Source organism: Lynx canadensis, chromosome X (genome assembly GCF_007474595.2).
Source record: "Lynx canadensis isolate LIC74 chromosome X, mLynCan4.pri.v2, whole genome shotgun sequence".
Taxonomy (NCBI): Eukaryota; Metazoa; Chordata; class Mammalia; order Carnivora; family Felidae; genus Lynx; species Lynx canadensis.
Window position 1 is genome coordinate 121,745,336 of NC_044321.2, and position 22,595 is coordinate 121,767,930.

At 39.3% G+C, this 22,595-nt stretch overlaps 1 protein-coding gene across 3 annotated transcripts in view; it reads left to right on the plus strand.

The window, feature by feature from the left end:
* The window catches only part of BRCC3 (BRCA1/BRCA2-containing complex subunit 3), a 64,944-nt gene extending 45,913 nt beyond the window's left edge, over window positions 1-19,031 (plus strand). For all 3 annotated transcript variants that reach the window (XM_030305478.1, XM_030305481.1, XM_030305480.1), the window contains 4 exons: window positions 12,063-12,194; window positions 12,620-12,663; window positions 15,671-15,839; window positions 17,484-19,031. In XM_030305478.1, the coding sequence (XP_030161338.1) occupies window positions 12,063-12,194; window positions 12,620-12,663; window positions 15,671-15,822 (328 nt within the window). In that variant the 3' untranslated portion in view covers window positions 15,823-15,839; window positions 17,484-19,031. The remainder of the gene's footprint in view (window positions 1-12,062; window positions 12,195-12,619; window positions 12,664-15,670; window positions 15,840-17,483) is intronic.
* Window positions 19,032-22,595: the final 3,564 nt, after the last annotated feature.

Below are 22,595 nucleotides of genomic sequence, written 5' to 3' on the forward strand. Positions count from 1 at the left end.
ATGAAGTTCTAATAGTTTATTTTTGCTTTAGTCTCCCTTGCCTCAGGGGACATATCTAGTAAGAAGTTGCTATGGCTGATGTCAAAGAAGTTACTGCCTGTGTTCTTCTCTAGGATTTTGATGGTTTCCTGTCTCACATTTAGGTCTTTCATCCATTTTGGATTTATTTTTGTGTATGGTGTGAGAAAGTGGTCCAGGTTCATTCTTCTGCATGTTGCTGCCCAATTTTCCCAACACCAGTTGTTGAAGTGACTGTCTTTTTTCCATTGGATATTCTTTCTTGCTTTGTCAAAGATTAATTGACCATATAGTTGTCAGTTCATATCTGGGTTTTATGTTCTGCTATATTGATCTATGTGTCTATTTTTGTGCCAGTACCTTATTGTCTTAATCACTACAGCTTTGTGGTATAACTTGAAGTCTGGAATTGTGATGCCTCCAGCTTTGCTTTTCTTTTGCAAGGTTGCTTTGGTTATTTGTGGTCTTTTGTGGTTCCATACAAATTTTAGGATGGTTTGTTCTAGCTCTGTGAAAAACGCTATTGGTATTTTGGTAAAGATTGCATGAAGTGTGTAGATTGCTTTGGGTATTATAGACATTTTAACAGTATTCTTCTTATCCATAAGTGTGGAATGTCTTTTCAGGTCTTTGTGATATCTTCAGTTTCTTTCATCAGTGTTTTATAGTTTTCAGAGTACAGGTCTTTCACCTCTTTGATTAGGCTAGGCTTATTCCTAGGTATCTTATTATTATTGGTGTAATTGTAAATGGGATTGATTCTGGGGTGCCTGGGTATCTCAGTCGGTTGAGCATTCAACTCTTGATTTTGGCTCAGATCATGATCCCAGGGTTGTGGGATCAAGTCTCGCATTGGGCTTCATGCTCAGTGTGGAACCTACTTGGAATTCTCTTTCACTCTCCCTCTGCTCCTTTTTACCACTTGTGTGCTCCCCTCTCTCTAAGAAATAGATAGGTAGATAGATAGATAGATAGATAGATAGGAATTGATTCCTTAATTACTCTTTCTGCTACTTCATTATTGGTGCATAGAAATGTAACAGATTTTTGTACGTTGATTTTGTATCCTGTGACTTCACTGAATTTGTATATCAGTTCTAGCGCTTTTCTGGTGGAGTCTTTCGGGTTTTCTATATAGAGTGTTATGTTGTCTGCAAATAGTGAAAGTTTTATTTCTTCCTTGCCAAATTGGATGCCTTTTATTTCTTTGTGTTGTTTTAGTGCAATGGCTAGGAATTCTGGTACTATGTTAAATAGCAGTGGTGAGGGTGGACATCCCTGTCTTGTTCCTGACCATAGAAGAAAGCTCTCAGGTTTTCCCATTGAGGATGATATTATATGTGGGTTTTTTCTTATATGGCCTTTATTATGTTGAGGTATGTTTCCTCTAAACCTAATTTTTTGAGGGTTTTCATCATCAATGGATGTTGTACTTTGTCAAATGCTTTTTGTGCATCTATTGAAATGATCATGTGGTTGTTATCCTTTCTGTTACTAATGTGGTGTATCATGTTGATAGATTTGTGAATATTGAACCACCCTTGCAGCCCAGGAATATATCCCACTTGATCGTGATGAATGATTTTTTAATGTAGTGTTGGATTTCGTTTGCTAATATTTTATTGAGAAGTTTTGCATCTATCTTCATTATCATTCTTTTTTTAAAATATAATTTATTGTCAAATTAGCTATCATACAGTGTATACAGTGTGCTCTTGGCTTTGGGAGTAGATTCCCATGATTCATCGCTTACATACAACACCCAGTGCTTATCCCAACAAGTGCCCTCCCCAGTGCCCAACCCCTCTTTTTCCTCTCCCCTTGCTCCCCCCTACATCAACACTCAGTTTGTTCTGTGTATTTAATAGTCTCTTATGGTTTGCCTCCCTCTCTGTACTTTTTCCCCCCTCTCCTTCCCCCGTGGTCTTCTGTTAAGTTTCTCAGATTCCACATGTGAGTGAAAACATGATATCTGTCTTTCTCTGACTGACATTTCACTTAGCATAATACCCTCCAGTTCCATCCACATTGTTGCAGATGGCAGGATTTCATTCTTTCTCATGGCTGAGTAGTATTCCATTAATGGGATCTTTGTCTGGTTTTGGTATTAGGGTAATACTGGCCTCACAGAATGAATTTGGAAGCTTTTCTTCCATTTCTATTTTTTGGAATAGTTTGAGAAGAAAAGGTATTAACTCTTCTTTAAATCTTTGGTAGAAATCGCCTGTCTAGGTATCTGATCCTGGACTTTTGTGTCTTGGGAGATTTGTTATTACTGATTCAATTTCTTTGCTGGTTATGGGTCTGTTAAAGTTTTCTATTTCCTCCTGTTTCAGTTTTGATAGTTTATAGGTTTCTAGGAATTTATCCATTTCTTTCAGGTTGTCCAATTTGTTGGCATATAGTTTTCCATAGTATTCTCTTATAATTGTTAATATTTGTATGGTGTGGGTTGTTATTTCTCTTCTTTTATTTGTGATCTTATTTATTTGGGTCCTTTCTCCTTTCTTTTTGATAAGTCTGGCTAGAGGTTTATCAATTTTATTAATTTTTTCAAAGAAACAGTTCCTGGTTTCATTGATCTTTTCTATTTTTTTTCAGTTTCTGTCTCATTTATTTCTGTTCTATTCTTTATCATTTTCTTCCTTCTGCTGGCTTTAGGCTTCGTTTGTTGTTCTTTTTCTAGCTCCTTTAGGTGTAAGCTTAGCTTGTTTGAGATTTTCCTTACTTCTTGAGGTAGCCCTGTATTGACTGATTTTCTGGTTGAGCCATTCATTGTTTAATAGCAGGTTATTTAGCCTCCATGTATCTGTGGTCTTTTCCAAAGGTTTTCTTGATATGTATTTAGGTGCCATTTTCTTACTTGTTTTGTGGTGGTTTTTGTAGTTTTTCCCTGATCATTTCTTCTCTTGCTCCCTTTCATGTTTTGTTAGCTTTCTTTAGTGATATCTTAGATTCCTTTCTCTTTATTCTTTGCATAGCTATTACTGATTTTTGACTTGTGGTTACCAATAGGTTTGTATATAACATCTTCTGAATGTTACAGTCTATGTTAAGTTGATAGTTGCTTAAGTTACTCCTGTACCCCCCATGTTTTAGGTTTATGGTGTCATATTTTAATCCTTTCATTTTATGACTCCCATTTTTGGAGAAATACTTATTGTTACAGCTTTTCTATTTTTTACTTTTAATACTCTCACTTTTGGTCTTTCATTTCAACTCAAAGAATCCCCTTTAATATTTCTTATAGGGTTGGTTTAGTTGTCATGAACTCCTTTAGTTTTTGTTTGTCTGGGAAGCTATCTCTCCTATTCTGAATGACCACCTTGCTGGATAGAGTATTTTTGGCTGCAGGTTTTTCCCATTCAGTACTTTGAGTGTATCATGCCACTCTCTTCTGGCTTGCCCAGTTTCTGTTGAGAAATCTGCAGCTACCATTATGGGTTTTCCCTTAAGTTAAGGACTTCTTTTGTCTTGCTGCTTTTAAGGGTTTTTTTCATTATCATTATATTTTACAAATTTAATTACAATATGTCTTGGTATTGGCCTGCTTTTGTTGATTTTGGTGGGAGTTCTCTGTGCCTCTGGATCTGGATGTTTGTTTCCTTCCTCAGATTAGGGAAGTTTTCTGTTGTTATTTCTTGAAATAAATGTTCTGCCCCCTTTTCTATCTCTTCTTCTGGGATTTCTATAATATGAATTTATTATGAATGTTATTACATTCAATGGAGTCACTGAGGTCCCTAAGTCTATTCTCATGTTCCATAATTCTTTCTCTCTTTTGTTCAGCTTCATTATCTTCCATTATTTTCTCTTCTATCTCACTGATCTGTTACTCTGCTTCTTCCAGACTGCTGCACAATGCATCAGGCCTGTTTCAAATCTCATTTATTGCATTCTTCATTTTTGATCCTTTTTCTTAAGTATTTTATCTCTGGATCCGGAGGTTATTTAGAAGTATGTTATGTAGCTTCTAAATACTTTGGTATTTCCATATCTTTCTGTTGTTGATTTCCAATTTAATTCCACTGTGTTCAGAAGAAAATACTTTATGTGACTTGAATCCTTTAAAAATTATTGAGAATGTGTTATGGCCCAGAATATGGTCTATGGGTAAACTTTCTGTGTGTATTTGAAAAGTTGTTCTACTGTTGGGTGAAGTGTGCCTATAAATATCAATTAGATCAAGTTGTTTTATAGTGTTTTTCAAGTCTTTATCCTTACTGATATTTGTGTCTACTCTTCTATCAATTTTTGAGAGAAGGTTTTTGAACCCTCCAGCTATAATTGTGGATCAGTCTGTTATCATAGTTCTATCAGTTTTTTATTAATATCTTCTTAAGCTCTGTCATTAGGTGTATACATGTTTAGGACTGTTATGTATTTTTTATGAATTCACCTTCTTGTCATTATGAAGTTACCTTCTCCATCCCTGTTAATATTCTTTGCTCCAAAATCAACTTTGTCTGATATTAATATAGCTATACCTACTCTCTTTTGAGTATTGTTAGCACGTTTTGTCTTTTTACTTTTAGCTTATTTTTGTCTTTAAATTTAAAGTGTAATTCTTGTAGTTAGCATATAGTTGGGTCTTCCTTACCATCTTGCTGTTTGTTTTTTATTTGTCTTATCTGATTTATGTTCACCTTTTCCTCTTTTGCCTTCTTTTGGATTGAGTAATTTTTATGATTTAATTTTATCCCCTTTTTAGGTCTACTAGCTATAATTTTTTGTTACGTTACTTCAGTGCTTGCTTTAGGGAATATAGCACATCGTCACCATTGACATATTGGGTGGGATAACTGTAGTGGTGGTGAGACTCCTGTATATTTTAGGGTGTTGGGCAGTAGCATCCCAGGCCTTTACCTGCTAGATGCCAGGAGCACCTCCTCAGTTGTAGCAATAAGAAATGTTTCCAGACATTGCCAGATGTTTCCTGAAGGGGAAAACCATCTCTGGTGAAAAACCGCTGGTTTACATATTTTTACTTATCGCAGTCTGCCTTCAAGTGGTATTATAGTAGTTCACATGAAGTTTTAAGAACCTTGGAACACTATACATCCACTTCTCTCCTGGTTTTTGTGCTAATGTACACAACACGTAGATTTTACTTGTTTGTATGTTATAAAAACATAATATGTTGTTATTTCGTTTTACTTTAAACAATTGATTATCTTTTCAAGAAATTTAAAAAAGTGTCATGTAGACAGACATATAGATATGTATATATACATAGTTATACAGACATATATACATATATACAGTTATACATATATATAGTTATACATATAAATATGTATATATATAGTTATAATGGTTATTTTAAGATGCTTGTCCTAATTATTTCATCTTTGATATTTCTAACTCTGTTTCTGTTGACTTATTTTTTCTTGTTTATGGGTCACATTTTTCTGCTTTTTCCTATGCCTAGTAATTTTATATGAATGCCAGGTATCGTTCATTTCACTAATTGTCCCTTTGAGGTTTCGTATCTAGCCAGAAAGCACTTTGCTTACCAGCTTTTATCTTTTAGCTTTTTTATTGTTAGGAAAAAAACTCATGTACCTCACCTTATTTTTTTTTCCTTTCTAAGGAAAAGTTAATAGGCTTCTGCAACTCTAAGGAATACTTTGTCACCAAAAATTAAGGAACATTTGGACTGAGTAGATTGGAAGGTATGGAGAAAGAAAAAGGAGTTAAACCACTCATTCCCAAACTTGGCTGAGCACTGGAATCACCCAAGTAGTTTAAAAAATACACTGAGCCTATCCAAAAAGGCTACATACTACACAATTCCAACTATAGGACATGCTATAAGAGGAAAAGCTATAGAAACAGTAAAAAGATTGCCAGGGGTTAGGGAGAAAAGAGGACTTTTAGGGCAGTGAAATTATTCTGTATGATATTATAATGGGGTACATGCCATTATACATTTGTGAAAACCCACAGAATGTACACCAAGAGTGAGTCCTAATGTAAACTGTGGACTTCGTGTGATATTGATAAGTCACTGTAGGCTTACCAGTTATTACAAAGGTACCACTCCGGTGTAGGATGTTGCTAATGGGGGAGGCTGTGCCTGTGTGGGGACATCTCTGCACCTTCCTCTCCATTTTGCCCTGAACCTAAAACTGCTATAGAAAATTTTGTGCGCGCGCGCGCACACACACACACACACACACACACACACACACACACACACTTGCTCTGGATGTCTGGGTTCCTCCCCCAGAGACTGTGATCTGTATCATAGGTAAAGAATGATGCCTGGGCATCAGGACTTGTAAAAGAGCTTAAACATTCTCACCACAAAAAGAGGAATGGTAATTATGTGATGTAATGGAGGTGTTAGCTAACTCTGTGTTGATTATTATTTTGCAGTGTATAAGTGTATCAAATCAACGCCTCGTATACCTTAAACTTACACAATATTATATATCAATTATATCTCAATAAAGTTGGAAAAATAAGGAAAGAGAAAAAAGACAATTACATACTTAATTTGTTGCTGAACAATCAAGGAAGTTTTTGCTGAAGAAAGCATTCTTTTTATTCTTTACTAAGATATAATTGACATATAACATTATGTTAGTTTCAGGTATGCAACACAATGATTCAATATTTGTATACACTGTGATATGGTCACCACAATAAGTCTAGTTACCAACCCTCACCACACAGTTACAAAAATTATTTTTCTTGTCATGAGAACTTTCAAGATCAACTCTCTTAGCAACTTCCAAATATGCAATTCAGTATTATTGACTATAGTCACCATGCTGTACATTGCATCCCCAGGGCTTGTTTATTTTATAACTTGAGGTCTGTACCTCTTGATCCCCTTCATTCATTTTGCCCATCCCCCTACCCCTTCCTCTTTGGCAATTACCACTCTGTTTTCTGCATCTATTAGTTTTGTTCACTTATTTTGTTTTTTAGGTTCTACATGTAAGTAAAATGGTGTGGTATTTAAAGAAAGCATTCTTAAGCTGTTTTCTGATGGATGAGTAAAAGTTAGCTAAGTAAAAATGGCGGGGGAGGCGGGGGAAACTCCAGGTAGAGGAAACAGCATGTTGGAGGGTCAGAGATGGGAAGGAAGTTGGGTATACATGAGATTCTTTTTTTGCATTTGTTTTTTCCATTGCCACTCTTTTTATTGTTTGTATATTTGACGACTATTATTTCTGTATGTAAATTTTACCTTCCTGAATTCCTTTATTCTTTGAGTTAATTTTACCTTTGGTTTTTTGGAGACTTCTAGATAAATATCATATTTCATCTGTAAGTAAAAATAGCTTCACTTCTTCAATTTCTGTACTTGTAATTGATTTCTTATGTGTAACTGTATTGACTAACATCTACTTTACAACATTTAAATAGTAGTGGAAGTAGTAAGCACTTGTGCTTTGTTTCTGATCCTTGTGGAAATCCCTGTGGCATCTCACTCTTAAGTAAGATAGTATTCAGGACTAAGGTTAACATACTTTTTCATAGTAAGTAAGTATACATTCCTGGGGTGCCTGAGTGGCTCAGTCAGTTGAGCACCTGACTCTTGATTTCACCTCAGGTCATGATCCGAGGATCGTGGGATCAAGCCCCACATTGGGCTCTCTCTACCTCTGCCCCTATCACCTGCTCACACACACTCTCTTTCTCTCTAATAAAAAAAAAAAGGATACATTCCTACTTTTGTGTTTTATTCTGTGTTGTAATCAGGATTGAGTGTTGAATTTTGTTAATTTTTTCAGTATCTATGGAGGCAATTAATATTTTCTTCAGATCTCTTAATATGATGTATTAATAGATTTCCTACTATTGAACCAAGCTTGGCTTCTGAAAAAATATCCTGTTGAATTGCCTTAATGTGATATCAGGCTTTGCTCACTGATATTTTGCTTAGTATGTTTGCATAAGTAATCATAAGTTTAGCTTTTTTGAATTTTTGGTACTGCTTGAGTCAGGTTTAGTCATCCATATTGTACTTGCTCCCCAAGAATTGTTTGGACTTTTCTTTCATTTTTTTAGGCTCTTGTGCAATGTATGTAGCATTGAGGACAATGTATTGTTTGAATATTCCCCAAAGAAAGCAGCAGGGTCTTTTATTTGGGGGGTGGTAGGTATTCCCTTGGTATATTTCTCTGTTTGCTATGGGAATTGGTCTGTTTATGTTTTCTTTCCTAATGAGGTCAATTTTGGTAAATTGTATTTTCCCATGAAACTATCCATTTTGTCTTGTTTTCAAATTTATTTGCAGAGAGATCGATCTGCCGGGTAGTCTCCTATGGTATTTTACATCTCTCCTATTTTAATAGTTACCTCCTCCTTGTCATTTCATATTTTGTATATTTGTGTTTTTTTCCTTTTCCCTCCTTGATTATGTTAGCTAGTAGTGTGTCTATTTTGTTAATTTTCTCAAAACAATCATTCTTTATATTAAGTTGATTGTTTTTTTCCTCCCAATCGCATTAATTTTTCTTGTAGCTTTCATTTTTCCCTTCCTTTATATTTTACTTCAGTTATTTTATTGTGTTTTATCTTAGTAATTGGCGTTTAGGGGTTAATTAATATATTTTTGGTCCTTCATTGATATATAAGTGCTTAAGGCTATGATTTTCCACTGATCTCTGCTTTAAATATATCCCACAGATGCTGGGATAGTAGTATTTTCATTTTCATTATTTTTTAAAAACTCCTTTTAGTTTCCATTTCACCCACCCATTGTGCTCCAGTCTTCCTTCCCTCCAATCTGGTATCTACGATGTAGCCTATTTGAAATGGTCCTGCTCCCTAATGCCCTCAGAAAAAAAGCCCCAAACTGGAAGCTGTTCATGGTTTGCCTGTTTCCCTAGCTAGAGTCTCTCCCGGTCACATCTATGCCCACGCTGCCTGCAGAATCTGTTCCCCTTTTACTACTTAGTGAGGTCAATTTTGGTAAATTGTATTTTCCCATGAAACTATCCATTTTGTCTTGTTTTCAAATTTATTTGCAGAGAGATCGATCTGCCGGGTAGTCTCCTATGGTATTTTACATCTCTCCTATTTTAATAGTTACCTCCTCCTTGTCATATTTTGTATATTTGTGTTTTTTTCCTTTTCCCTCCTTGATTATGTTAGCTAGTACCACCCAAGCTAAGTATTCCTTCTCAGAACTAAGTAGGACACTATATTTCCTTTATCATAATACTTACAACATTTTATTTTAGTATTTAATCTCTCTAGTAACATTGTAAGATCTTTGAAACAAAGGCTTGCCTTTTGTCACTGTACGCCTGGTGCTCAGAAAATAATTGTTGAACAATCCCTTCGGCAGTAGACTTCCACACTAGTATTTTAATATGTTCTGACCTGTCAGAAACTTAATTTGCTTGGTTGATTTTAGCTTTTCAGTTGAAGTGAAATGCATATAGAAAAGTGCACTAATTTTAATGTCCAGCTCAATAAGTTTTCACAAAGTGAAGACACCCATGCATCTGCGACACAGATCAGTTCCAAGAATTTTCACAAAGTAAATGTTCCTATGAAGTTGCAACACATAGCGATAGGTGCCATTTTATTTGGCCCAGTTCTTGTAGCTGCTCTCAACAGGAATACTGGGAATAACTATTCCAGCTATTACAGTTGACCCGTAAACAGCAGAAGGATTAGGGGTGCCGACTCCCTGTGTGGTAAGAAACCCACATAGAACTGTTGGACTGTCCACAAACTTCACTACTAATAACTCACTATTGACCAGAAGCCTTAATACAGTAACATAAACTAATTAACACATGTTTTGTATGGTATATGTGTTATACACTGTGTTCTTACAAAAAAGTAAGCTACAGAAGAGAGAATGTTATTGAGAAAATCATAAGGAAGAGAAAATACAGTCACAGTCCTGCACTGTACAAAATCTACTTCCTGTGGCGCTTAGACCCCTGCTGTTCCATGGCCAACTGCAGTTCATTAGCAGAAGCAGGATCTCTGCCCTAAGCTTTGCATCTCTGCCTCCATAGGTTGCGGGGTTGTAGTTTTGAGTGAACTGACAGAGGCTCGAGCCATTTCCAATAGGAGTTTATGGAAATGTGTGTCCAGTCCCATTTCTGCTCTTAGTCCTGACAAACTCGGTAGGAAACCCTACTAAATAGCCTTATGGCAACAGGAGGCTGACTTCTTCCAGGTGTTTGGAATCATCAGTAGTAACAGTCACTGTGGGGCGCCAGGGTGGCTCAGTCAGTTAAGTGTCTGACTCTTGATTTTGGCTCAGGTCATGATCTCACGGTTGGTGAGTTGAAGCCTTGTGTCGGGTCCTGTCCTGACAGTGAGGAGCTTGCTTGGGATTCTCCCAATCCGTCTCCCTCTGCCCCTCCCCTGCTTGCACTCTCTCTCCCTGTCTCTCTCAAAATAAATAAATAAAGGGGCACCTGGTGGCTCAGTCGGTTAAGCATCTGACTTCAGCTCAGGTCATGGTCTTGCGGTCTGTGGGTTTGAGCTCCATGTCGTGCTCTGTGCGGAGAGCTCAGAGCCTGGGGGCTGCTTCGGATTCTGTCTCTCTCTCTCTCTCTCTCTCTCTCTCTCTCTCTGCCTCTCCCCAGCTTGCACTCTGTTTCTCTCTGTCAAGAAGTAAACATTAAAATACATACATACATACATACATACTTATAAAAAAAATAACAGCCGTGTGTATTACTGCAAAGGGCCTTCTGCAGACCAAAAGCAGCTACTTGGATGTGAGGAGGGGTGCTTGTAATTCTCCATTATTTGGGTCCTACCTATATTATGGTATAGAGCCCAGACACATCCTGCTGGATGCGAAAGAGAGAGAGGAGGGCTAGATCTTCTGCTGCTGCTCTGCCGTGTGCCAGTGAGGCCTCAGTGCCAGCGGCCCTCAACCCGGATGCCCCACCGAACCCACCGTTCGGTGGAGTTTAGGCGTATTTGGGGTGAGAAGGCGGTTAGAGGTAGATTAGTTGACCTCAGTAACAAGCATGTTTGTTTCTCCTGTTCTAGCATGAAAATACAAGTATGTATGAATTTCTCACCTATTTCCCTCCCAGAGGAGAGAATGGGAAGCGAGGGCCACTGGTGAACACTGAGTTAGAACAAATGAGCATTTATATGAGTAATCCAATTTACATAATGAATCTGATGGAATCATTGAAGAGTCTGCAGTTACTTTTCCCCAGGCTTTGTGATCAAGGTGTTCAACCCCACTGGCAACTTCTCAACAAAAACCAGCATTGATTAGATATTCCCCTTTTCCCCTTGTGCTCCCAAGTCCTCCATTAAGTGTATGAAAGGGCTCCAGGTTTTCTAGGAGAATAGAGAATATTGACTCTGCAAATGTGCTTCTAATTTGCTCCCCAGATGAGCTCAGTTAGAACTCAGTCCCCTTTGATGTTGCGCTACTAAATGAATGACAAGAATGTCTAATCTTTGAGTACAGCGTATCCCAAAATTTCTATTAGGACTATAGAAAACTTCTGATTATGACAACTCGGCATTAAAAACTAACCCCCTTCTTGGTATATATCCAAAGAAAATAAAATACGGGTCTCAAAATGATATCTGCACTCCAATATTCATTGCAGTATTATTCACAGTAGACCAGATACATAAGCAACCTTAAGTTCTGTCAATGGATGAATTGAAATAAATAAAAATAGCCAAACTCACTGAGTTGAGAGTACAATGGTGGTTGCTGTGGCAGGAGTGGTGCAGGGGAAAACGAGGAAGTGTTGGTCAAAGGGTACAAAGTTTCAGTATGAATGAGTTCTGGAGATCGAATGCACAACATGCTGAGTATAGTTAACAATACTGTGTTGTATACTTGATATTTTCTAAGAAGGTAGATCTTAAGTAGTCTTACCACATACACACAAAAAGAATGGTAACTATGTGAGGTGATGGATATGTTAATTAGCTTAAGTGTCGTGATCATTTTACTCAAAATATCAATGTCAAAATATCAATTTCTACACCTTCAATGTATGTAATTCCTGTTTGTCAATTACACCAAAATAAAGCTGGAAACATAAAACTGACCTGAACTGATTGTCTTGCAGGTATGAGAGGATTGAAATCCCAATCCATATTGTGCCTCATGTGACCATTGGGAAAGTATGCCTTGAATCAGCAGTCGAGCTGCCCAAGATCCTGTGCCAAGAGGAGCAGGACGCATATAGGAGGATCCACAGGTAGAGTCTTCCCTCCTCTGTCATCTGTGAGAAAGTGTGTTAACAATCTGTTTAACATTCGTTGCTTTCCTGCTGCACTTTGAACCCTTCAAGGGCAAAGGCACTTTTTGGTTGTTAAAAAAAATAAACTGCAACATCTTAGTAGCTCTGTTGCCACGCACTGGGTCTTTCCCAAGAAATGTGTACTATATGAAGTGAGAGACAGTAATTTAATATTATCTCTTTGAATTGTCTTGAAGTTCTGAAGAAAACCAGATCCCCAAATAATGCAAAATTTAACTGTAATGTGATTTAAATTATACATATTCATCTAATCCGACTGGCAAAGTTCTGGTGCAGTTTATCACTTGTTATATTGTCCATGACCACTTTGTTTTCCTTTCAGTGCTGCTTTGCTACTGACCTAAACTATTTTATCCCTTTAGCCTTACGCATCTGGACTCAGTAACCAAGATCCATAACGGCTCAGGTAAGGCTTGTTTGTTTGTTTGTTTTTTTAGAACACAGACAGTGATCCCTAAATACTCAGCTGACAGGAACAAATTTAGTGTTAAGTGCTTGAAGTGATAGGTACAAGTTCTCCTTGAATTTCCTTTTTCAAGAGTTTTGCCGTTCCTTAATCCTACTCCCAATTTTTCTTTAGGACCCTGTGGACCGTTTACTATATATACAACTAGAATAAGGCTGGAAGAAAGACTGGAACAAGCTTTATGATCATTTTCCTAGGTGGTGTGCTGGTGTATGTTTAACCCCAGCTCTCAGGGAGGGGGAAGGGCCCTGAGTTTTTGTGTTTGCCAGTTTCCATGGTGTAATACCCCTACCATGGCTGATTTCAAATAACTAATGTGGCTTCAACCAGCTTGCAGACTTCCTGAAATTTCAACGGATGGCTCTCATGAGCTGATCTAAACTGGTTCCAGCACACCACTACTAGCCTATTATGGTGGGAGTTGAAAGAGATGGAGAGACAGATAGAAGGGAGGGTATGAAAGAGAAAATCGTTTTATGTCAGTGAACACAGAAGGAATTCCTACACAAGGCCAAGGAACAGAAACTCAGTACAATATACGTACTAAATCACTTTTCTCCAGCATACGCTCCTACCCTTCCATTCCTCGTCTTTGAGGCCATTCTGTGTAGTCTTCCCCAGCGACTGTCAAAGTCAACAGTGGGGAAGAAGGTGAGGCCGTTACTTTTTTTTTTTTTTTTAATTTTTTTTTTCAACGTTTATTTATTTTTGGGACAGAGAGAGACAGAGCATGAATGGGGGAGGGGCAGAGAGAGAGGGAGACACAGAATCGGAAACAGGCTCCAGGCTCCGAGCCATCAGCCCGGAGCCTGACGCGGGGCTCGAACTCACGGACCGTGAGATCGTGACCTGGCTGAAGTCGGACGCTTAACCGACTGCGCCACCCAGGCGCCCCGAGGCCGTTACTTTTAGAGGAAAAGAAGAGATGACTCGGCATATCTGTCCCATCATTTCTATCTGGAGGTAAAACATGACAAAGAGCTAAAAGTTGGCAATATATGATATGTAGCCACACTCTAAAGCTGCAGTAATTTAAAACTTATAAAAAATGAACAATTAAATCAGTAGAACTGAATAGAGCCCAGAATTGGGCCCATGTGTATATAAAAAATTTATATTTAATAAATCTATCACTTCGAATCAGTAAGAAAGGATGGATTATTTACTAAATAGTGTTGGGCAAGTTCACTTGTTTGTTAGTTCATTCAAGAAACATATGAGCACCTGCTTTCAGCTAGGCACTGTTCTAGGTACTGGGGCTCAGTGACAAACAGAAGAGACATTCTTTTTTTGTAATCTTTTAATGTTTATTTATTTTTGAGAGAGAGAGAGACAGAGTATGAGCAGGGGAGGAGCAGAGAGAGAGGGAGACACAGATCATGACCTGACCGAAGTGGATGCTTAACCGACTGAGCCACCCAGGTGCCCTTGTACATTTTTTATTATTATATATATATATCCAAGAGACATTCTTTTTTTTTTTTTTTAATTTTTTTTTCAATGTTTATTTATTTTTGGGACAGAGAGAGACAGAGCATGAACGGGGGAGGGGCAGAGAGAGAGGGAGACACAGAATCGGAAACAGGCTCCAGGCTCCGAGCCATCAGCCCGGAGCCTGACGCGGGGCTCGAACTCACGGACCGCGAGATCGTGACCTGGCTGAAGTCGGACGCTTAACCGACTGCGCCACCCAGGCGCCCCTCCAAGAGACATTCTTAATCTTCATGGGCTTCTATTTTTCTATTAACATTTGGAGGAAAATAGAGTCCTACCTAAAATCCTACACAAAAGTAAATTCCAGATGTATTTAAGCTTTTTAAAAAATTGTTTTGAGTTCGTTTATTTATGTATTATTAAGTAATCTCTGCACCCATCACGGGGCTCAAACTCATGACCCTGAGATCAAGAGCCGCAGGGTCTTCTGGCTGAGCTGGCCAGGCACCCCTAAAGGGCTTGGCAGTTACGATGATGACATATCCCACCAGTTCTACATAGACCCCAAAGAGTTGAAAACAGGTGTTCAAAGAAAAACCTGTATGGAAGTATTCATAGTAACATTATTCACAATGGCCAAAAGGTGGAGACACCCGAGTGTCTGTCAGTGGGTAGACAAAGTGTGATCCATCCAGACAGTGGAGTACTGCTCAACAACAAAGAGAACTGCTGAGACATATACCACCTGGATGAATCTCAAGGGAATTATGCCAAGTGAAGGAAGCATTGCACAAAATACTGCATACTTTATAGTTCCATTTATATGGAACTATATACATATATCTGGGAAGATGCACCCCACAGTCTTACACTGGTCATTTTCAAGAAGTCATATGTTATGAGGGAGAAAAAGATATTTCCATTAGGCAGAATTTGTTTCAAAAAGAGGACTATAGAATCCTTGTCTCCCCATCAAGCTGAACATGAATGACGGGAGCTCCCTGACTCTTCATCTCTCTGTTGTCCTCATTTTAAAAGAGTGGCTCTACACTGTATACACTGCATGTTAGCTAACTTGACAATAAATTATATTAAAGAAATAAAAAAAATTAAAGAGTAGCTCTGAGGTGAGTTGAATTAATGTATTTATTTCTTAAATATATGAAACATTGGAGCCATTTTCCTACTGGGCTTGTGGAAAAATAAGTGGCAGAAGGCAGAGTTGTTGCTCTCTGGGAGTCGGGGTCACTGGTCATTTGCACCATGCCAATGCCCGGGGCTGGGGAAAGAGACCTGTAGTTCTCAGCCCTTCTGCAGGAGGGAGGAAAGAGCCAGTTTCTGCTCTCTGCATGGCCAGGCTTCCCTCCACCTTATGGATCCAGGCATACTCAGGAAGGTGTCCGAGATCATCTGCTAGTCCCACTTCCTTCTCCAGCTCCTTCTTTATGTGCTCGTGGTTGGGGGGCTCCTAGTGGCAGAGTGTTCCCTCATCTGTGCGTTTCTTGCATTGAAGTGTTCACCAAGAACCTGTGCAGCCAGATGTCCGCAGTCAGTGGGCCTCTCCTGCAGTGGCTGGAGGACAGACTGGAGCAAAACCAACAGCATTTGCAGGAGTTGCAACAAGAAAAGGAAGAGCTTTTGCAAGAACTGTCTTCTCTAGAATAAACCAGGAGACCAATGGGGTAAATTTTGTTTTTTCAATTTGTATATTAAGCATGGTCTGAAAATTAACCCACCTCGTGTGTAGACAGACAGTGGCGCAGCCCCTATTGTAGCCCAGTGGAAGGGTGTTAATAATGCACTGAGCACAAGATGTCTTCCTGAAAGTTTCACTGTAACTGGCCTACAAAGTGCATACGAAGATGATTTCAGTAGTAAAGTTTTTTTTTAAAGGCTACGGAAGGTACATTGGCATGGACATCTTGGAAGGAAATATCCAAGTATATTTCAAATGTTTACTTTTCCCTTGCTTAGCTTTGAAGTCTTTATTTTCATTTTTAGACACAATCCCTAGAATAAGTTAAAGGCAGAAGAGCGTTTCGTGTTTCAATCTTGTAGTTATGAGAGTTATGCTCATGTTGGACAAGTAAATGAGTATACTACAGTTTTTTTTTAAATCTTTTTTTTAATGTTTATTTATTTTTGAGAGAGAGAGAGAGAGAGAGAGAGAGAGAGACAGAGCATGAGCAGGGGAGGGACAGAGAGAGGGGGAGACACAGAATCCGAAGCAGGCTCCAGGCTCCAAGCTCCAAGCTGTCAGCATAGAGCCCGATGCGGGGCTCGAACTCATAGACTGCGAGACCATGGCCTGAGCCCAAGTCGGACGCTCAACCGACTGAGCCACCCAGGCGCCCCTGAATATACTATAGTTAATGGAGGGGAGTGAAGGTGTCTCATTAGCGCCCTACCTGTACTCTTAGCCTTCATTGAGAGCCATATGGCTTATGTCTTCCTTCCTGATCTCTAGAATATTAGGCATTCTGAGATACCTATTGAAGGTTGAATCTATGTGGGTGCCGTTCTAACCAAATAGATGAGTTCTAGCATATTTGACTCTGAAGGAAATTCCTACTGAAGAGATCCTATTTACCTAGGAACTGCCATTATGATATAAATAGGTTTTTCCAGAAACACTCAGGACTTATGATGTAACAAAAATCATGTTTTAACAAGTTCTGTTGCATTATTCTTTCTATGTATAACTACAAATGATAAGCGTGTCTTCAGAAAAGAGTCAAGCCTATTGTATACTTGAAATTAAAGTGAGAATTGGAGGAAGTGGGAAGAAAGAAAACAATCTCAACAATAGTGGCAAAGGGTTGGTTTTTGTTTTTTTATTTTTCTTCTTGCTTCTCCCTAGCTTATTGTGTTTCAGATTTCAAGGTTTAGTCCGCCTGCACGTGAATCACTTGGAGGTCAGCCTTCATCTCTCGGGGTGGAACCTAGAAATCTCTGTGAATGCCCCAGCTGATTCTAAGGCATACTAAAGTTTAAAAACCACTACTGGGGGCGCCTGGGTGGCGCAGTCGGTTAAGCGTCCGACTTCAGCCAGGTCACGATCTCGCGGTCCGTGAGTTCGAGCCCCGCGTCGGGCTCTGGGCTGATGGCTCAGAGCCTGGAGCCTGTTTCCCATTCTGTGTCTCCCTCTCTCTCTGCCCCTCCCCCGTTCATGCTCTGTCTCTCTCTGTCCCAAAAATAAATAAACGTTGAAAAAAATAATAATAATAAAATAAAAACCACTACTGTAGGGCACAGGGAGTGTAAATGCCGTATTTTCTGTAATTTCCCACAGCCACAGTTCTCTATTTTTTTTTCTTTCCTTGTAGGAAAAATGAAATTATCCAGGCATAAAATTAATTAAGCTAAATCAGTTTTGAAGAAGTTGGAAGACTCACATTACCTGACTTGCAGACTTACTATAAAGCTACAGTAATCAAGACAGTGTGGTATATGTGCAACTGATTTCGACAAACGTGTAAAAGCAATTCAATGGAGTGAGGATAAATAGTCTTTTCAACAAGCTATGCTGGAGCGATTTACACCCATAGGCAAAAAAAATGAACTTTGACCTAAGCTGCACACCTTAGACAGAAATTAATTCAAAAAATATCATGGATTTAGATAAAAGATGTAGAACTAGAAATCTTTTAGGGAAAAAACAATCAGAGAAAAATCATGAGTTCTTGGCCCCCACCACAAAAGCACAGCCCTAAAAGGAAAGAACTGCTACACTGGACTTCATCAAAATGAAACACTTTTGCTCTGTAAAAAATTTAAGAGGCGGAAATTATTGAGGGAAATTATTTGCAAACAATATATCTGATCAATCTAGACTATATAAAATCAACAATAAAAAACCATCCATTTAGAAAGTGAGCAAAAGACACGAATAGACATTTCACTAAAGAGGACACGTGGGTGGCAGGTAAGCACACGAAGAGATCTTCAACTTCATTAGTCATGAGGGAATGCAAATTAAAACCACAACGAATTACAATTACACATTTATCAGAATGGCTGAAGAAGAAATAGTAAAAATACCAGATGCTGTTGAGCATACAAACCAGATATCTCATACAGTACTTGTAGGAATGTTAAATGGTACAGCTTCCCTAGAAAAGAGTTTGGAAATTTCTAACAAAGTTAAACACACATGTGTCATACAGCCCAGCAATTGCACTCCTGGACATTCATCCCCCAGAAGTGAGACCCTATGTTGGCACAAAAACTCGTACACCAATGTTCTTAGCAGCTTTATTTAACAGCTAAAAACTGGAGACAACCCCGCTGTCTTGCAACTGAGTGAGTGATTAAAGCAAGCACCTGTACCATGGAATACTGCCCTGCAATTGAAGAAAAACAGACGACTATTGGTCTACACAACTTGGGTGGACCTCAAGGGTATTACGATGAATGAAGAAGCCAGTTTGAAAATGTCACATACTCTGTGACTGCATTCTTGAAATGGCAAAACTATAGAAATGAGGAACAGATTCACGTTTGCCAGGGTAGGGACTGGAGGAAGTATGAGATACGTGCGACTGTAAAGGGATCAACATAGGGAGTTCCTTTGTGCCGATGAAATAATTCTGTATCTTAATTATGGTGTTGATTACATTATTCGTGCTAAAACTACATAGACCCACAAATGAATGCATGTAAACTCTGATGAAACCAAATAAGGTCTATAGTTTCGTTAGCAGTATTGTACCATCATCAATAATGCTCGTTTTGAAGTTGTACTAATCATGTAAGATCTTAACCACTGGAGGAAACTGGGTGAAGGGTACATGGGACGCACTGTACTATTTTTACAATTTCCTGTAAATCTATAGTTGTTACAAAATAAAAAGTTAGAAGTATTACATAAGGAACTAGGATGAATGGTACTTAATTTATGAAATAAGATAAGAGTGATAAAAAGAAAACCCAAGAGGAATAAAATGATTTGAATGTTTTCACAGGCCAAGGTTGAGCACATGTCCCTTTCCTTTACTGGGTTTCAGTTTTTTCATTTTATAAAGTTGGAGTAGATGACCACCAACGTTCCTTGAGGTTAGTGCTCAGTCTTTAAAAGTGTTCAGCAGCACAAGGAACAGTGATATAAGATGGTGTATCATTACTTTCTCACTAATTGGGCTTACTTTCCACCAAATATTGCATTCACTTTGCAACTCTGTATCCCCTTCTGGTTAGTAGATCATCTATTTTCAATCACAGCCAAAATTCTGATGGGAACAATATGGACACTTCCTCTCTCTGTTTTCTCATCTTCATTCATCAGCTCATTGCGTTATGACCTCTGCCCATATCATTCCGTTGAAACCACTCTTGCCGAAGTTATCCAATGACCTCCACATAGTGACAGCAGATGCTTTCCATACCCTTAATGAACCTACCAGTCTTGACACAGCTACTTTTCTTTGAAATCTACCTCTCTTGGCTTCTGCTATTTTCTGGTTTTCTCTCCTCTAGCTGTTCCTTCTCAAGTTCATTCATAGGTTTGTCTATTGTTGCTTACCTATATGGAGTTGACAGACAAATCCGTGTGTCCATCCAGACCTCTGTGTGAACTCTAAATCTCCATTTCCACCTGCCTTCAATCCATTTCCACTGGATCTCTTAATATATCTAAATCTGGACTCCTGGTTTTCAATCTCAACCATATTCCTTTGTTTCTTACCTCAGTGAACAGAACAACGTTTTGCATAAAGCAGAAACTGAATAGACATCTTTTTTTTTAAATGTTTATTCATTTTTGAGAGAGAGAGAGAGAGAGAGAGAGCGAGCGCATTAGCGGGGAGGGCCAGAGAGAGGGAGACACAGAATCCAAAGCAGGCTCCAGGCTCTGAGCTGGAGCTAATCTGGGTCTTGGCAGAACATCTTGAGATCTTCCCATTACACGAAAGGATAGAGGCCTGTATAGAACTTCTGGGAGGCTGTCCTGAAAGTTACTTTTTGCCTCCTGGCAAAAGTGGGGTGGCTCACAGCTCACACTGAAGCCATCCAGCCCCTTTCAACTTGCTTCCATCCATTTGGGCGCGTGGGACAAAGATTGCAAAGAACTGCCAGTACCTTTGATGTCTCTTCCTTCTGCTGACGATGTAAGTAATAAACTATCTGAATCTAAAAAGGGCCTGTGTGGCTTAACCCACCAAATCTGTTAGCCTCGGTCTTGGGGCTCAACATGAGGCTGGTAAAGTTAAAATGCCCTCTTTAAAGACAAGCAGGGCCAGGTTACGGGATAAGATAGACTCTCCAGGATTTGGTAGCATAACTCTCACATAACTGTTCAGGGAAAGCAGAGAGAGTAAGAGCCTTCCCGCTGTCCTATGTGTTCAGGGGCTGTGTGGTCTGGGTTAGAGGACCTAACAGGGCTCCCTAGGGTGCAGTGGCATATGCGGCCTGTTGATCTACATCTGGAAGTTAAGCAGCAGGAAGTAGGACTGAAATAAGCCACCTGATCGGTGCCTTAGCTGTCGTTAAAAGTTCATTGGTTGCAGCTAACAAAAGGCCACTTAAAACCAAAAGTAAATTCAAAGTGGTATTGGTAGTTTTGCAACCTCCCCAAATCCCTCCCTCCTTTACCCTACTTGAAGCTGCTTTGAAACCTCCATAAACTTCCACCATGACAGTGTGAGGAGGTCTACAGATTCACTCCCCAGTGAAACCGGTGAAAATTATTTTATTTTTATTTTTTTTAATGTTTATTTTTGAAAGAGACAGAATGTGAGCAGGGGAGGAGTAGAGAGAGGGGGAGACACAGAATCCGAAGCAGGCTCCAGGCTCTGAGCTGTCAGCAGGGAGGCCGAGGTGGGGCTCGAACTCAAAAACTGCGAGATCATGACCTGAGCCAAAGTCAGACGCTTAACTGGCTGAGCCACCCAGGCGCCCCTTTGAAAAAATTAAAGTGTCTGGAAATGGTCCTAAGGGTAAACAAGTCAAGAAATGTCTATTCAAGAAAATCTACAAAAATGTGTTAAGAATCTCTAATTTTTGAACTGAGATCAGCTCCCTCCTTCCCCTCTCCCAGCTCAGCAAGGAGACTCCACTTCAGACTGGTGCAGCCAAGAACACAGGGTTCCCTTCCTCCCAACTCCCAGTTGGAGGGCTTTCCTCCCAGGAGGACCAGGACTTCAGTGTTTCTCATCCTGCTCCCCACTTTCTGTTGCTGAGAGTAAGCCCCAGGTGAGTGCAGTTGAGAGGTGAGGGCTCCTTTCTCCCATTCAGCCCCCACTCATTGGATGGAGGCTCCAACTTGGGCATGGTGCACTGAGAGTACTGGGCCCCTGATCACCCTTGCCCTAGCTCGTGAGGTCGTGGTTCCATGCCTGGAAAGGCAAGCTGAAAGGATCTCAGGCTACTGCAACCCCCACCCCCAAATGACCTTTTAACTCCTAGAGCAGAGGTGTCATTCAGAGAGAAGTTTGCCCTTGTCCCTATCCTCAGCCGCAGGGCCCTGGCTCAGAGATTTTGCCTAGGGGGGAGAGGCAGTCCATAAAACAGACACTCCTAATCTCTTCCCAGAGGAACCGACTTTATTTGTAACAGAATGTGGAAAAGTTGAAGCCTAAGGGCACTTGTACGAGTGGTAGAGATTGTGGTGAAAGCCAATTTGTAGACTCAGCGAATAGCCAGAACAATCTTGAAAAAGAGGAACAGAGAAGGAGCACACTAACTCGTAGGAAGCAATGACAATCAAGACAGCTTGGTAGTGTCGCAAGGATAGATGTACAGATCACTGGAGTAGAACTGGGTGTCCAGAAGTAAACCTACACATCTGTGGTCAACTTATTGTCAAGGAGGATACCAAGACTATTGAATGGGGGGAAAGAATAATCTTTTTAACAGCTGTTAAACACATGCAATAGAATGAAGGTGGACACCTACCCCACACCATATTCAAATATCGAGTGTAAATGTATCAGAGACCTAAATATGAGGTCTAAATATGAGTGAAAAAACCCAGAGAGTGGGAGAAAAAATATTTGCAAATGATATAAATAAGAAAGCATCCAGAATATGTAAAGAACTTTGACAACTCACAAAAATATTTTTAAATGGGCAAAGGATATAAATAGTATTTCTCCATGGATAAATAAATTGTCCATAAGCACATGAAAACATGCTTGACATCATTAGTAATCAGGAAAATGCAAAGGAAAACCATGAGATACCACTTCACACCTGCTAGAATAAAAAAGTATGACAATTACAAGTGTTGGTGAGGATGTGGAGAAATTGGAAACCTTGTACATGACTGGTGCGAATGTGAAATGGACAATAGTGGTTCCTCCCAAATGTAAACATAGAATATTACCATATGATCCAGTGACTCCACTCCTGGGTACACATCCCACAGAACTGAAAGTAGGTATTCAAACAAGTTATGCACGGATGTGTATGTCAGAGCTATTCAAAATAGCCAAGAGGTGGAA